Source organism: Leptonychotes weddellii, chromosome 7 (assembly GCF_054177405.1).
Source record: "Leptonychotes weddellii isolate Sample4059 chromosome 7, ASM5417740v2, whole genome shotgun sequence".
NCBI classification, from domain to species: Eukaryota; Metazoa; Chordata; class Mammalia; order Carnivora; family Phocidae; genus Leptonychotes; species Leptonychotes weddellii.
Window position 1 is genome coordinate 33,347,897 of NC_138375.1, and position 17,493 is coordinate 33,365,389.

At 38.1% G+C, this 17,493-nt stretch overlaps 1 protein-coding gene across 1 annotated transcript in view; it reads right to left on the reverse strand.

Moving 5' to 3' along the window:
- The window catches only part of EMB (embigin), a 42,077-nt gene that overhangs the window by 21,397 nt on the left and 3,187 nt on the right, over positions 1 to 17,493 (reverse strand). Inside the window, exons 2-3 of the mRNA XM_031038395.2 lie at positions 8,565 to 8,654; positions 7,321 to 7,410 (exon numbers count right to left, since the gene is read on the reverse strand). Of these exons, the coding sequence (XP_030894255.1) occupies positions 7,321 to 7,410; positions 8,565 to 8,654 (180 nt within the window). The remainder of the gene's footprint in view (positions 1 to 7,320; positions 7,411 to 8,564; positions 8,655 to 17,493) is intronic.

A 17,493-nucleotide genomic window follows, 5' to 3' on the forward strand; every position in this document is an offset into this window, starting at 1 on the left:
AGCTTTCCTTTATTTTACCATAGAAGTCAGTGAGGTCCCATGTTATATCCTAAAATATAGATGGAACATCTAGAATCTTTATAGAAATAATTCAGATGGCCACTCTAACATGAAGCCAACGCTCCCATGTAAAAGTGAAACATTCAATCCTATTTTTAACATGTTGCTCCATTTATATGATGCTCCTTACCATATGGATTTTAACTAAGTTTATAAAATAACTCCTCTGAATAAGAATAAAACACATATATCTTAAACTTCATATTCAAAATTTGTACAATAACTAAAGAAATGTGTTCCTTGATTCTTATAATTTTCACCTCCTCCCAAATTAAATTTCATTCATGATCTTTTTTTTCACTGAATCTATCAAGTTATTTACATGCATCTGATCAGCGCAGTACTGATGTGATAGAGTCTAAAATACCCGTGGTTCCTGAATTCCATAGCTTAGAATAGAAAATCACCAACGTGCACAGGAAACCCAAAGGTTGTAAGCCTAACCTGAGTATAAAAGAGTGTATGGGTCTGTATGTATATGTGTGCCTATGTACATAATACACACATATACGCACATAATCTCAAAGTCCTCCCTTGGGAATCCCTCGAGACCTAGGAACTATGTGGCTGGTGTTATATAAGGACAGCTTATTCTCAAACTTTTGGGAATTTTATGCAGGCAGCATCAAAAGGAAGGGAAATACTAGGAAATGTGGATGGCTTCTAAACAAATGAAGCTGGATTTACCAAACATAATTCAAAGCTTCAGCAATATTATGGAAAATGTTCTTAGATTAGCCAAGAAAAAATGCTGGCTGAATTTCATTAAACAAAGTTCCTGCTGGTCACAATTTTCCTCCATTTCCATTAGTACCAGGTATAATGGTTATTTCCCTACTTTCTAAACTGATTTAAAATTATTTCAAAGAAAAATTTAAAAGGGACATGGTTCCATTTGAATTTTAGAAAGGCACATTTCTTCTTGTTTTCAACAATGTGGTCTTTAATTTGAGGGTATGGCATTGAGTAATAATCCACCAATTAAATACATTTTTCTACAACATAAAGAATAGGACAGTATTGCAACAACTTTTCGTATCAGTTAGAGAGAAAATACAACTAACAGTTAAACTGTTTTAGCAATCAAATAGGTTACTATTATTTCCAAATAATTAACACAAAGTTAATCCAACACTCTGGTAGTGGACTATTATATTTTTGGATAACCAGAATCTGAAAACCCTTCCCCTCTGTGTAAGTTTTAATGAGAAGTAAAGCCCCCTCAGTCACTATGTAAGCCAAAAATATTCCTTCTAACTCTCTGAGGCTAAGGGCAATGCCATTTGACTAATCATATCCTCCCACCTAGGACTTTAAAGTTAGAGGGAATGACTTAAGGACCTAGGCAAAATTGAGAAATTAATCACAACAAGCAATGGCAAATGTCTAGCAGTGATAAGGTGTCATTTCTTCATTTACCCATTCATTCAACACTTATTTACTGAACACCTGCTACATGCCTTTCACTTACCCATCCATTCACAACTGTACTAAAAATCTACTACGTGCCTTTACCCTGAGCATTGATATCAAGAGTACAGTACTAGCAACAATATCTTTTCTTTTTATTATGTTATGTTAATCACCATACATTACATCATTAGTTTTTGATGTAGTGTCCTATGATTCATTGTTTGCGTATAACACCCAGTGCTCCATGCAGAATGTGCCCTCATTAATACCCATTACCAGGCTAACCCATCTCCCCACCCCCATCCCCTCTAGAACCCTTAGTTTGTTCTTAACCAAACTATGTCAAGGTTTCTTGCTGTCTTTCCTCCTTAGGTCTTTGGCATATTCTAGAATTTGGTTTCCATCCTAATCATAAAACTAGGGAAATAGGAAACACAGGGGAAAAACTTCTTGACATTGGTCTGGGCATTGATTTCATGGATATGAGCCCCAAAGCATAGACAACAAAAGCAAAAATAAACATGTAGAATTAATCAAACTAAAAAGTTTCTGCATAATAAACACTCAACACAGTAAAGAGGCAACTTACAGAATGGAAGAAAATATTTGCCAACCATAATCTGATAAGGGGCTAATATCCCCAATATATAAGTAACACAACAACTCAAAAGCAAAAAAACAAATAACTCAATTTAAAAATGGGCAAAGGACCTGAATAAACATTTCTCTAAAGAAGAGATACAAATGATCAACAGATACCTGAGAAAAGAGAGCTCTTATACACTGCTGGTGGGATTGTAAATTGGTACAGCCATTATGGAAAACAGTTTGGGGCTTCCTCAAAAAACTAAAAATAGAACTGCCATATGATCCAGCAATCCCATTTCTGGGTATATATCTAAAGGAAATGAAATTAGGATCCCAAGGAGATATTTGCACTGCCATGAACACTGCAGCATTGTTTATGAGAGCCAAGATGTGGAAACAACCCAAGTGCCCACAGAAAGAAGGATGCGCAAAGAAGATGGACTATTACTCAGGTATGAGAAAGAAGGAAACTCTGCCTTTTACAATAATGCGGATGAACCTGGAGGACATAACGCTAAGTGAAATAAGCCAGACAGGGAAAGGCAAATACTGCATTTTTTCACTTATATGTGGAATCTAAAAAAAATAAAGAAAAAAGTTGAACTTATTGAAACAGAGAGTAAAAGGATGGTTACCAGGGACTGAGGGACTGGGGGAAATGGGGAGATGCTGGTCAAAAAGTACAAAGTTGCAATTATGTAGGATAAGACTAGAGAGCTAATGTACAGGCATGAAGACTCTACTTAATACTACTGTGTTGAACACTGGAAATATGCTAAGATAGTAGATTTCAGGTAAACTAATCATACAAAAAAAATAAGTTTGTGAGATGATATGTTAATTAGTTGACGGTAGCAACATTTCACTATATATGTATATCAAGCCATCATGTTGTACACCTTAGGTACATATAATTTTTATTTTTGGACACTTTTCATTTATTTATTTATTTTTATTTTTTTTAAAGGTTTTATTTATTTATTTGACAGAGAGAGCACAAGCAGGGAGAGCAGGAGAGGGAGAAGCAGGCTCCCCACTGGGGAGCCCAATGCGGGACTCAATCCCATGACCCTGGGATCATGACCCGAGCCGAAGGCAGAAGCTTAACCGACCGAGCCACCCAGGTGCCCTAAATACTTTTTAAAAAGAAAAAAAATAATGTAATAGGAATCCTAACTCAAATGAGATCTAAATTATAGGTGATAATACAATATCATAAAATCATTAAGTCTCCTCCAAATTATTCTACAAATTTAGTGAAAAATCAGTCAAAATCCAAGAAGTATTTGTTGTGGAACTTGATTCCAAAAAAATCTACATGAAAGAGTGAAAATGTAGGACATTGGAAAACCTGTTAAAATAAAAAAGAACAAAGATATAAAGCTGTATCATAATGTTTCAAAAAAAATAATATTAATGTGTTAATGATGCTGCAAAATACCAAGAAATTAGGTAGAATTTTCTGGATTGCAAGTTGAAAACTATTAGTGGTCAGGAAGTCAAGTTAATAGTTATCACCAAATTTGTTTTTTAAAGGATTGAAAAAGAAGAAACTACCAGTGTAACACACCTGTGAGGTGTGGGTGTTGCTTAACAAACATTTGTTTAGTGTGTGTGTGTGTTTGCCCATGTGTGTGCATGGGTGGTAAATCAGGTTATAAGATAAATTTATTTCTAACTTTGCCCAACTCTATAGAATGTTTGAAAAACATTGAAACAATAAAGGAACAGAACAGCACATAGGAATTTGGAATATGATTAGGGTGATATTTCAAAGCCGTAGGAAAAAGGAGAACTATTCAGTACAGGGTGTTGAGACCTTGGCTATCTATATAAAAATAATAATATAATAAAGTTAGTGACCTTTCACACACAGTACATAAAACTGTATTTCAAAAGGATTAAAAACTGAAGGGTAAAAAACTATGAAAATACTTCTGTAAAAATGATAGGAGAAAACAAAACAATGAAACTTCTTCACAATAAAAAACACCATGTAAATGTTTAAAGACAACTGGGAGACAATATTTGCAATTTCAGTAAAAAGTATAAATTAGTATTTAAAATGTATAGCTGTCTCACATCAGTTTAAAAGTATATAAACACAGCAGGAAAGTGGATATGGGATATTAACACCCACACACACACACATATATGTAAGTATGTCCAATTCCAAAACACAAATTAAAACAACAATGATACAGCTTTTAGCACTCATGCTGGCAAAGATGAAAGAGTTTAATAGTATCAAGTGGTGCTGGTCAGGAACTAAGGAGGATGATAGTCAAATATGAGAGTGAGGGAAAAGGTAAACTGTTACTTTGGAGGGCAACTTGCAAGTATGTATTAAGATTAAAATGCAGGTGCCTGGGTGGCTCAGTCATTAAGCGTCTGCCTTCAGCTCAGGCCATGATCCCAGGGTCCTGGGATCCAGCCCCGCGTCGGGCTCCCTGCTCGGCGGGAAGCCTGCTTCTCCCTCTCCCACTCCCCCGGCTTGTGTTCCCTCTCTCGCTGTGTCTCTCTCTGTCAAATAAGTAAATAAAATCTTTAAAAAAATAAAATAAATAAAATGCACATAACTTCTAATTCAGCAATTCAACCCTGTGGCATTTATCTCCTAAAGGAACACACACAGTCATTCCCAGAGAGAGATATGTAGAAAGTGTTCATTACTGAATGGTTTACAATAGAAAAAAATTTAAACAAACTAGGGTCCATTTAGAGGAAAATGTCTAAGAAAACTGGTATGTTTATACTGTGCACACAAGTAAAAGAAATAAGGTATGTCCATGTAATACGGCTAGATCTCAAGAATTAACACTGATTGACAATAAAAAATATTCAGAACAATACATATGGGTTTAAACCACTAATATTAAAGAATACAAAACAATGTTACATAGTACTCTACGAACAGAGGTTACCCCTGGAAAGAGTTCAGCTGAGACAGAAGTAGAGGGTGGTCAAAAGGGTTTTGACTTCCTCTGACAAGTTGAGTTTTCATCCCCAGAAATTCTATTTGGCTATTTTTCAAGCATGCTTTATCTTTTTTTTTTTTTTTTGATAGCATAATATTCTTTTCTCTTTTAATATTTCTTCTTTTATAACTCCACCTACTATTTCTGTAATCTGAAGTTCTGGACAATCCAATCCTACTGTTCCTTAGTTGACTCTCAGTCTTGGGGTCTACGTCACTGTATTTTATATTTGGGAGCCAGTCCTCAGTCCAGATTCCATAGCCAGAGCAAGCAATGTGTCCTTCCATAAATGTTTTTCATTCGCTTTCCTGCAGACCCAGGGTCATGTTTGTGTTATTTCTCAGCTTGCAGGCTCCTATATAACGCAGGTACTGTAAATTTGCAATCTAACTGTCACTGAGGGCAGGGCTTTGACTTTGAGTACTCAGGGGAGTACTTGATTCAGAGCAAGGCTAAAACCAGGAAGCCAACTTATCATGGCCTTGTGTTGATCCACTGTTGTTGCCCATCTCTCCCCTCCTCCCAGGTTGAGCCTTTTTCACTGTCTTTATAGCCTTCTGGGGGTTTTCAGTTCCAGTTTTCTGGAAAGATCAGCTTTCTGGGGATTTTCAGTTCCTGCTCCCCTCCTCGCCTAGATTCAAGGCCTTGTTCTTAGATCTGTGGCTCTTAGAACTCAAATGCCCTGTCGACAAACACAAGGAACACTAACATGACTTCAATTTGTACAGGCGTGATGCCTGGTCACCCAGTTTTGGTCAGCAGAAGTTGTCTTAATTTTTTGTATTTAGCTAAATATTTAAAGGAATGTTTGCAATATTTTAAATTTTCTAGGTGTGATAGGAGGGTTTTCAGATTCTCTAACTTACTATATATTACTACAAATAAAATGTTTCAATATTTTTAAACATCAACTCACTTTTACTTATAAATTAAAAATGCTAAATACATATCGGAGAAACCAAAATAGTATTTCTCTGTATGTGCCTTATTGAAGATGAAGATTTTGACTTAATTCTTAAAGACTGAGAAGATTTTGAACATAAGCAGCAGACAAGGGAAGGAATGGGATTATAACCGATCTGGTTCCCTATCCCACAACCCACTTACACTAGGAGGTCCCATGGCCTGCTACTTAGCACCATCATCTAACTTTTTGGTGAGATTCAATGTTAACAACCACTTTTTTGAGAGAGAGAGAGAGAGAGAGAGTGTGTGCATGCATGAACAGGAGAGCAAAGGGAGAGGGAAAGAGACAATCTTAAGCAGGCTCCATACCCAGCACGGAGCTTGACTCGGAGCTTGATCTCACAAGGACAACATAGAAATATATGCAAAATCAAGTAAACAATAATAAAACAACATGAAAACATTCCACTCATAAAGGAGGTTAAAAATCCTAGCGACAGCAATAAGAAGAAAGCCTGTGGTTCCTAGTAAGCATAAATATATCTTCAGATTTAACTTCTGTATTTCAGGAAGGCAGTTCCTAAGACCAAACTTTTTGATGGTAAGGCAACCAGAACAACCTACATGGAAATGCAAACCATGTCGACCACAGCTTGGAAATCCAGTCTTTCAGAAGGAACGTCAAATCTTTTCTTTTGTAAAATAAAAACAATCCAGACTTATCTAAGAAGAGATTTTATTCAAAAAGCCTATTGCAATAAGGAAGATGCTCCAAAGATATGTCTGCAAGCATCTCAACATCAAACAGAAACGCTTTCCTCTTATAGGGAGGGGTAAGCAGGCTAGCAGGAACTTTTGAGAGGAAATGGGATAAACTAGTGGGGGGAAGCAGGATGCATGATCAGGCTGTGGTCAAGCATTAGTGCTTGCTCAGACTTGGGCCAAACCAAAGTTCAGGGGCCTGGGAGGAAGAAACAACGTGACTAACATTTGATCAAGCTAAGGCAGAAGGTAACAACCAGACAACTCTGAACACTCAGTCTCTTCATAACAGCAAGAATACTGGTTTTAATAGTAGTATTTCAATAAAAGAGTAGTTAGGAGTTAAACCCTCCAAACAGGTTAAGTAAATAACCAACTAAAAAAGTCCACTTTTTTTCTCTCTTCCTGGACACCTAACCCTTCTTTCCCCAGGGTCCTTCCTGGGTAAGTAAGGGGTATGTTGCTGCCAACATGACCCAGATAGTCAAAGGATTTGCAAACTTATGTTCTCATATGGATCTCTCTTCAAGAAAAATTTCATCGGACAGAGGAAATCAATAACTAGAACATGAAAACATGGCTTCAAAAATTATTTGAAAGGCAACACATTTACCAGTCAGTGATATGCTATGACTCTCCAAGGAAAGGTTAGAATATTTTGTCATCATTTCTTCTCGGATGGGTAGAGTCGTAAGAGGTGAAGCTGTAAGAAAAAGAAAATGTGATTGCATGTTATTATCAAGATGAAATAACTACAAGCTAGTTTGTAGCAGCTAAAATGCTATATTGTATACAATTAATGAAAAATAAAATTAATTTAAAAAAATAACATAGGAGTGTTATAAGTGTTTTTTTAAAAAGGTCTTATTTATTTGACACAGAGAGAGAGAGCATGAACAGAGGGAGGGGCGGGGAGCAGAGAGCCCTACTCGGGACTTGATCCCAGGACCCCGGGATCACAACCTGAGCTGAAGGCAGATGCTTAACCGACTGAGCCACCCAGGCACCCTGTAATTACTTTTTACAATCAAGAATAAACTCCAAATATCGGAATAGAGACTGAGAACAAACAGGAGTTGTACAAAATCATAAAAAATTATTCTACCAAAAAAGGGCAATGCAAACATTCCTTCGGTATCAGATGGGAGATAGGGGAAGCATACCTTTCATTCATATGAGAAAGAGAGAAACAGTTCTTAAGACTAAAGGACAGTTAAAGACTGGACAAGTAACTGGATAAAACATGTTACTGACTCAGTAAATGTGTTTACAATACTTTAAATTCTAATTATACCTGTAACATTGTTCCTAAAATAGACAAGTACTCTTACTCATTTAAAAAATCTGAGATTACTTTTGAACCACTGGAATCCAAAACTGTGAAAAAGAAAGCCGAGCTGAGCTTCAGTGCAGAATGCTTTACTTATTTTTCCATAGCACTGTCATCGACTCATTTGATAGCATCTTTGATTTCCCTGCCTAAAGGTCTTCCAGTGGATACACGAATTCCCCCTTCAATGCAAAGAGATTTGAATGGATGCACCAGCAAAAACTGATGAAAACATAAGAGTCTCTGCCAATTGAAATGAACCTTCCCTTCTTCTCAGGTGTCCTTCTTCTACAGAGTCCTTCTTAGGCTCCCACGGTCTGACCAGCCGCCCCCTCCCAGCACACAGAGCATACTGCCTTCATTGCGGTAGACTCCCACATCCTATGTTCTAATTGTATGAGGTAATGGCGTGTTTCTCCCACCAGACCATGAGTAAGGATTAATAATTTATGAGGCAAAATGCAATGGCTTACTTAAAAATAAAAACTTCTGGGGGCACTGTATTATTTGAAAGGCAACACATTTACCAGTCAGTGATATGTTATGACTCCCCAAGGAAAGGTTAGAATATTTTGTCATCATTTCTTCTCGGATGGGTAGAGTCGTAAGAGGTGAAGCTGTAAGAAAAAGAAAATGTGATTGCATATTATTATCAAGATGAAATGACTACAAGCTAGTTTGTAGCAGCTGAAATGCTATATTGTATACTATTCGTGAAAAGTAATGTTTTCAGGAAGCTGAGGAACTAGATCTCATACATTCACAGATATTCAGACATATATTGGGCTATTAAATGCGACCACATTTCCAACTTTTTCTATGTTCTTTTCTTTACTGAAAAATCCCTGATTTACATCAAGTAGCTTAAAAAAATTATTTTGTTATCCTACCATTTGTAGTTTATAAAACATAAATGAAGACACTGAAGAATTAAATAAGAGTGCCAGGAAAAAGACATGAAGAGGCAGAAAGAAGATGAGTGAACAAAGAGAGACAGAGAGACCATAATAAAGGGCATAAAACGAGGAGAGAGAAGAGAAAATGGCTGCACAGTGAGAGTTTCTGCTGTTTTCCAGCTACAGTTACAGACTGGGCTACCCTCTACCATACTGACTTGTGGTTCTCCTCTGTCGCTTCTCTCATCTTTTCAAAACCTTTACTGAAAAAAAAAAGTTTCCATTTCCTCCCTCCCACTCTCCTCAAAACTGCTTCTTCTTCTTCTTCTTTTTTTTTTTTTTTTGTACACTGGCTACTGTTCTTTGACTGTGAGGCACCAGAACCTACCTCCCATAAACACCACCCCAACTCTATCAAGTAAGTCAGAAAAGGGGAAAAGGCTTATGACTGTAGTCTTGGCTGCATTCTTAAAACTTCTCATTCTCATTCAGTTAAATTAAACCTGAGCCTTTTTTATTTCACTTTCTTAATACTCTGCTCAGAAACTTACTCCTAGTGCAAAATTAGATTTCCAGTTCTTTTCTTATGTGTATGAAAAATATTATCAAAGTTAGTGATCACCTTTGTTGCCTCAGCTTATGCACAGCTTTTATAATATTGCCTAATAAAAATATCTACCTAGCAGAACCTCGCTCTCCAGTAAGCTGTGTTCCAAAGGCTTGATCACTTCTAAAGCAGCTTTGGAAGGTGGAGTGCACTTTCTCATAAAGTAATCCTTTAATGAATTTAATATGTAAATCATAGCACCCTCTGACAGTGATTACACAGGAAAATATGCCCTGAGTTTCTCACCGGGCTATCAAGAATACAGAACATTTCTTCCACTCACATCTAATATTCATTCATTCATATTCTTTCTGTCTCCATCTCTCTCTGTCTCTCTCTCTGTCTCTCTCTCTCTCACACACACATGCATGCACACATGCACACACACATACACACACAGCCAAAAAGGTTCCTATCAACATTCTTTTTCTAATGAAAAAAGTTGTTTTTCCATTCTTGGGCATAGCTCACTTAGAGGTTGTATTTAAGAGGAAATATCTCAGGAAGATGAAAGCAGATGCTATTGACTTACAGATAGGAAGCCAGGAGGGTGCGGATGGGAAGGAATGAACTGTTCTACATCATCCGTTCTGTGAAACTTGCAAAACATAAGCTTTGATATCTTTGTTTCCTTGCTAAGGAGTTCTCTTTTCTTGGCCTAGCCTACTGCAGAGCTGAATATAATTGTAAGGGTTCTCATCACACTCTTTATGCCTAAAACAAGCCCATAATCCTTCAAGATGGTCTAATATCATTTATTCATATTATTAGTAGTATTCACACTATCAACAGCAATAAGAAAGTGACATAAGCTGAAAAAAGGTGTTTTATTCCTTCTTATTTTATTTAAATAAGGGAATATAGAGAGAGCATCTGATACATGCTTGATGCTGGTAAGGAGTATGAAGCTGAGTAAACTTGGTCCCTACAGGGCCACATGGATCATAATAATATCAATTTAGGCCCACAATCTGTAACTGAAAGTCATTAAAATTTCAGAGTTCCACCCATTCACAGTATTGACTATAACTAGCCCATGTATTTTCCAACTTGGCAGGTGAGCAGCAGAGGATGAAGCCTGATTTACATCTTTTTTTTTTAAGATTTTATTTATGTATTTGACAGAGACACAGCGAGAGAGGGAACACAAGCAGGGGGAGTGGGAGAGGGAGAAGCAGGCTACCCATGGAGCAGGGAGCCCGATGCGGGACTGGATCCCAGGACCCTGGGATCATGACCTGAGCCGAAGGCAGACGCTTAACAACTGAGCCACCCAGGCGCCCCCTGATTTACATCTTTGAGAGACTCTGAAGGTGGAACAGAGGTGGAAACAATGTCACAGAGATGAGCTCAGGGGCTGGGGTTATTTTGCCATTTCTCAATATCAGGACTGGATGGGAGAGCGTACTTGTATTAGGAGAAAAGAAGAGAGGTCCAGACTTGGCCTGGGCAAAATCTAAGCTTACAGAAGCTGACGGAATAGGAGGGAAAAGAAAAGCCAAGCTTCAGAGGAGGAAAGTTTGGGTAGCTCCAGAATATACTAGCTGTTATGACCACTTCCCACCGCCAATCCATATATTAAAAACACAGACATCCATAAACCAGCCACGACCTGTCCCCTAACTTCATATCCCCTCTAAAGCATTTATCTTGATCAGGCTCCAGATTCCACTGAACAAGCCCCAAGTGCAAAAGAACATGTGTCACTCTTGTGATTTTTTTTGCCTTCGGGAAAAGTCCCTTCAAGAGGCAATGTATACAAACGTCTTGAGTAGAAAAAGCAGGGCCGTCTACGGAAGGTACTAGAATATAAAAGTGAGAAGTTCTTTGCTTGGCCAAGATATAAAATATATATATATATATTTTAATCAAAGAAGTGGGAATGTAAACTTTATTGCTTTCCGTACGAGGACAACTGGCAGGAGGCGGAGATTGGTGTTTAAAAGGAAATTGGCAGGAGAGTCAGGAAGATGTGGTTTGAATACATCCCCGAAAGGATTAGGCTGTCACGAAAAGAAACACAAAATGGAGAGGCAGGAATTTGGGATCCTAATCCAAGTTCTGCCTGTCTTGTTACTTGGGGTTTCATTTCATGGAGAAGAGAGGGAGGATCAGAAGAGTCTAATATTGAGTGATGGTGTCAAGATCATAGCATACATTCCTCAAGTTATCACACTCACCCCTCTCTTAATCATTGCGGGAAACTTTCCACCCAGCCTTCTCTTACAGTCAGTGGCAAAACTGCCACATAAAAGAGTAACATCTAATAGTTTTTCTAAAGATTAAAGATTTTCCTCCCTCTGCAGGGGCGATGGGCCATGAGGGTGTCGCATCAAAGAGCTGAATAACAACCTAATTTTCACCTATTACTAGTTCATGTGAAATAGCAAAATAGTCTCTACTTAAATATCTTTCACATACTACATTTTAAAATAGACATTGCTAGATGGGTTTATAATTTATGCTATTAAAATTTTTAAAAGAAATAAACATGCTATAATTTCTACTTAAAATATTAATGTAACGGGGCACCTGGGTGGCTCAGTCGTTAAGCGTCTGCCTTCGGCTCAGGTCATGATCCCAGGGTCCTGGGATCGAGCCCCGCATCGGGCTCCCTGCTCAGCGGGAAGCCTGCTTCTCCCTCTCCCACTCCCCCTGCTTGTGTTCCCTCTCTCTCTGTGTCTCTCTCTGTCAAATAAATAAAAATAAAATCTTAAAAAAAAAAATATTAATGTAACATTTTTACATATTTAATTCTGGAGCTCCATTTTAATTGAAGTAAATTGGGAAGAAAAAAAAAAGAGGATAAGTAACACTAGAACACTGCCTTGGGTCTCTAGATTTACTTTTCTCTAAATGGGAAAATAAGTTCAATCATACCTCTGTTTAAGAATAAGCATTTTCTCTAAATTCCCCCCAAACATCTTTATTATATTTTATGATTTTGGAAGGGTCTAGACTTCATTTAGAAAAAGGTGTAAGTAAAAGCTATTATTAGGATAAATATCACTCTCTCTCTTTTTCTCTCTCCCCCATATAATGCACTGATTGCTATCAATATGCAGAATTAACAATGTTTTTAATAAATCTTAATTTTAGCATTCTTATACACAGCATTATGAATGTGCAGCCCAATTACAAAAACACTATAACTTAGGAGTGGATAATATATACTATTTAGGATAATATATACTATTTAGAAAACAGAGATTTGGAATTCAGAATATATTTCCTCATGGAAGCAATGCTATATATAACCACAAGATCCCATGCCAAATTGTAAAAGCGATTTAAGCCATGATACGGCTAAACTGTAGCATTAAAATATCCAAGTACAAATATTTCTAATAAACAGTGCTTTCAGAGTTCTACTTCTGGAATCTAGAAATACAGTATTCCTATCCTGTCTGTAATGGCAACAGTAGAAAGAAGAGAAGGGGAGAATGAGGCTATCTTGATTCCCAGACACTATAATCCACAGGGAGTTTGTCAAGAAAAGAGAAAAGAAGGTTTGGCAAGAAAATAAATTCCTGATGGGGACATTTATAAGTCAGACTTTCTAAGTCAGGGACAGATTAAAAAAACAAACAGGAAGCTCATATTTTTTCTACATAGAATTAGAACCATTGGGCAAAAAGACCATTTTTAGGGGCGCCTGGGTGGCTCAATCGGTTAAGCGTCCTACTCTTGATTTCGGCTCAGGTCATGATCTCAGGGTTGTGAGATCGAGCCGTGCGTTGGGCTCTGTGCTGGGCACGGAGCCTGCTTAAGATTCTCCCTCTCCCTCCTCCTCTGCCCCGCCCCTCACTCCACTTGGGCACATGCACACACACACTCTCTCTTAAAAAAAAAAAAAGGCCATTTTTAGACCAACAACCAAAAAACCTCAAGAACAATTAAAAAGCCTAATAACAAGAACAGTGTGCACTTTTACAAAGCCTTGTAAAACTGGTTTTAAACCTTGGTCATATTGAAATATAAACAAATTGATCTTTTCTTTGAAATAGGATTATTGCAATAAAATACATTTCGAAGGGTGGTATAAAAACTCGTTTTAAACTACCTCTAAACGGTCATTAAGATATGTTAACAGTAAATCTTAGGCCAAATAAAACTCTTTTTTTTTTAAGATTTTATTTATTTATTTGACACAGAAAGAGAGATGGAGAGAGCACAAGCAGAGGGAGTGGCAGGCAGAGGGAAAAGCAGGCTCCCCACTGAGCAGGGAGCCCGATGCGGGACTCGATCCCAGAACCCTGGGATCATAACCTGAGCCAAAGTCAGCCGCTTAACCGACTGAGCCACCCAGGCACCCTGCCAAATAAAACTCTTAAAAAATAAAACCCCAAAGGTCTGACTAGGATTCCTGCTCTTTCTGAAGACTGTGGGTTTTTCAGATGTTTCACCCACTAGATTATTCTTGGATAAGACTTAGATTCTGTTTAGTGGTTCTCAACTGGGGCTGACTTTTGTCCTCCACAGGACATTTAGCAATGTCCGGAGGCATTTGAATGTCACAACTTGGAGAAGGTTACTACTTGTATCTAATAGGTTACAGTCGTTTCCTAGGGCTGCCAGAAAAAAAATTACCACAAATGTGGCAGCTTAAAACAAGAGAAGTTTATTCTCTCATAGTTCTGGAGGCTAGAAGCCTGAAATCAAGGTGCAGGGCTTTGCCCCCTCTGAAGGCTCTGGGGAAGAATCCCTCCTTGCTTCTTCTAGCCTTGGTGGGTGCCAGCAACCCTCAGCATTCCGTGGCTTGTAGCTGCATGGCTCCCGTCTCTGGCTCCATCTTCCCTCTGAGTGTGTCTGTCTCTGTATCCAAATCTCCCTCGTTTCTTTCATAAAGACCACAGTCATTGGGTTAAGGGTCTATCCTAATCTAGTATGACCTCATTTTAACTTGATTACATCTGCAAAGACCCTCCTCTCAAATAATCACTTTCGTGGGTACACACAGTCAGGACTCAGACATAACTTTTTTGGAGACACAACACACCCACTACATAGGAGAGGCCAGAGATGCTGCGAAGCATTCTGCAATGACAAAACCCCACGACAGAGAATTATCCAGCCCCAGGTGTCAATAATGCCAAGGTTGAGAAACCCTGATTTCAAAGCAGGTACATCCTCAACTCTGATTCTTCAGTGGGATGATTTTTAATAATCTTCAAAAGGCCCTGTGGCCCCGAGGTCCTGTTCTATATACTTTAGGTGTAGGTATTTTAAAGCAAGAACATTTCTTGTCACCCTTTCATGCCAGCCCCACCTTTGTCAGGGGCCTATTTTGAGAACCTTTTACGGAAAGGCACTAAGTGCTGGATGGAGTTTTGAAATGCAAACCAGGAAATCTGTGATAGCTATTAGCTAGCTCCAGACTCTTGGCTACAACATGAAAGCACTTTGGGCTTCAAGATCAATCAAATGAGATATCTAAATTCCCTTTCAGGATCTCAGAACTATGTCATTATAAGGCTATAAAAAAAGATTCTGTCTTGGGAGTAGAGATACATTAGTAATGATATAATCACAACTTTAAAAATTGCAGAAAAATGTTATTTTCAGTTAAAAGAATAACACCATTTTCAAAGATAATATCTATTATTTCTACACTGACAATATGTTATTTAAGATATTTTATTATGCGTGAACAGTGACTATGTTTTATTAGGAGTAGGGGGTTTTATTTTTAATAAAACGTTGTGAGGTTTTTTCTTTTTTTATTTTCTTTTCTTTTTAAGATTTTATTTTAAGTAATCTCTATACCCAGCATGGGGCTTGAACTCACAATCTTGAGATCAAGAATCGCACGCTCCACTGACTGAGCCACCCAGGTTTTTTTCCTTCTACGTCACTGTGTGTCCTAGTTGTTTATTTCTACAGTTCACATTATATTGTGAAATATGGGAGACCAATGATACAAAAGTAATTTCAAAAGAGTACAATCCAGGACAAATAGTCTTCACACTTATAATCTGTTTGAGGACAAATACTCCTTTGGAAAACGGTACTTAATTACATAAAACTGATGACAGTTTCTCAACTCTCATTATGGCTTAATGTCTAGGTTAAGTAAAGCTTTCTCAGAAAGAGTTGAAATTCTTTTTGCTTCTTTTCAAAAGATCTCAAACAAAAGAATTTTGAGTACAGAATAAAGAATTCTTCCCCTGAACCACCTGAGAATAAGCTGCTGACCTGATGACTCATTCCCGTCTAAAACATGACTGTACATTCCCAGAAAGACCTACCCCCCCTCCACTTCATCTCAATATGGCCATTAAAGTTGGGAAATTGACATTTATGCATTACCATCTCATCCCACACCTCATCGAAGTTTCAACAAAAGTCCTGAAGATGTACTTTTCAGCCCAAGGTTGCAGTCCAGAATTACATGTTGCCCTCAGCTACCATGTCCCTTCTATTCTCCTTCACTCTGTCTCAGCTTTAGTCATTCTTGACTCTTATGACCAGTAGAGATCCCGTATGATTATTTTGTAATATAATTTGATTTGGAGTAGACCTTTGGCAAATATATCACAGAGGTGATATTGTGTTCTTCTCATTGCATACTATTAGATGGCCCATAATTTTTATTCCTCTCTTTGCTGATGGTTTTTACTTTGATCATTTGTTTAAAGAGGTATCTGCCAGGCTTCTCCATGATAAAGTCGTTCTTTTTCTCTTTTCATGAATACTACTTTATGAGATTTGTGGGAACTTACTTTAAAACTATGTAGTATTTTGTGCCTCATCAAACTTTTAATTGATTCATTTAATTAATTTATATCGGCATGTACTTATGAATACCTGTATTATTCAATGGGCATTATTCAGTGGATACTAATGGATACAAGTCCATTAGTATTATTATTTATGTTGATGCTCAATTTGTCCTAGATTTGTTCAGTGGGAGCCCTCTGGCTTTTGTATCCTTTTGACATGGCCCATCATTCTTTGAGCACTTCATTGCTCTCTGGCACAAGAGGTTCAGGGCTTGTCTTATACTTTCTCCTCCCTATTCATAAAATCAGCCATTTCTCCAGGAAGTCCCAGTTACCATTAGTAAAGAATGGTACGTAGATCAAGATCAAGATCTGACTCGTCACTATTGGGAAATCACTGCTCCACCTCAGTGGGCAGAGCTAATATGTGCATGTATATCCATACACACACATATATGTAAATATATGTGACATGTATGCATTATACATATATTTACACATATACACATTTATATCTGTTTATATAGAGACATGAAAGATAGATCATGACAGATCTGTAGTCATGAATTTATGCCAGTGCTGTCAATCGCAATCCAACACCACAAGCTTCACTCTAGTTTTTCCTTTATTTCCTTCTTCTCTAGAGAAAAACCTGGATCCTATTATCCTTACTAGCTTTACTTACTTGCTCAGTCTCCCTGTATGCAGCTAATATCCCACTGTCACTGCCACTCTTGACCCCAAAGAAATGTCTTCCACACCCACTCAGGCTCTGACATCCTCCACTGCTTGCTCTTCTGCATGCTTAACCCACACCCTCTGATCAGGATCAGGCTGCCCCTGTGTAGAAGCCCCTGTCACTCTGCTCAGCTCAGAGGCTGAGATCTAGGGCCCCCCACCCTCTGCAGGAGGACCCACCTCACTGTGCTCAGGCTCTAAGACTCCACATGAGGCCATGCCCCTACCTGGATGCCCTCAGGACGTGGCTCAGCCTCTAATTCCCTGATCTGGGACCCTCTGGCTTCCTCCAACAAGGGAGGTTGCCTCCCTGCACTCCCCAACCTAATGACTATAAGACCCATTCCCAGAAGGAAGAGAAGGAGATGGAGACAAGAGGTGGGGACAAAAGAACAGGAAGAGGAAGAGCCAATTGAACCAATTCTTAACAAATGTGTATATTATTTTAAATGTGATAATTTAGAGTCACAATTTTGATGCATCAGATATAACT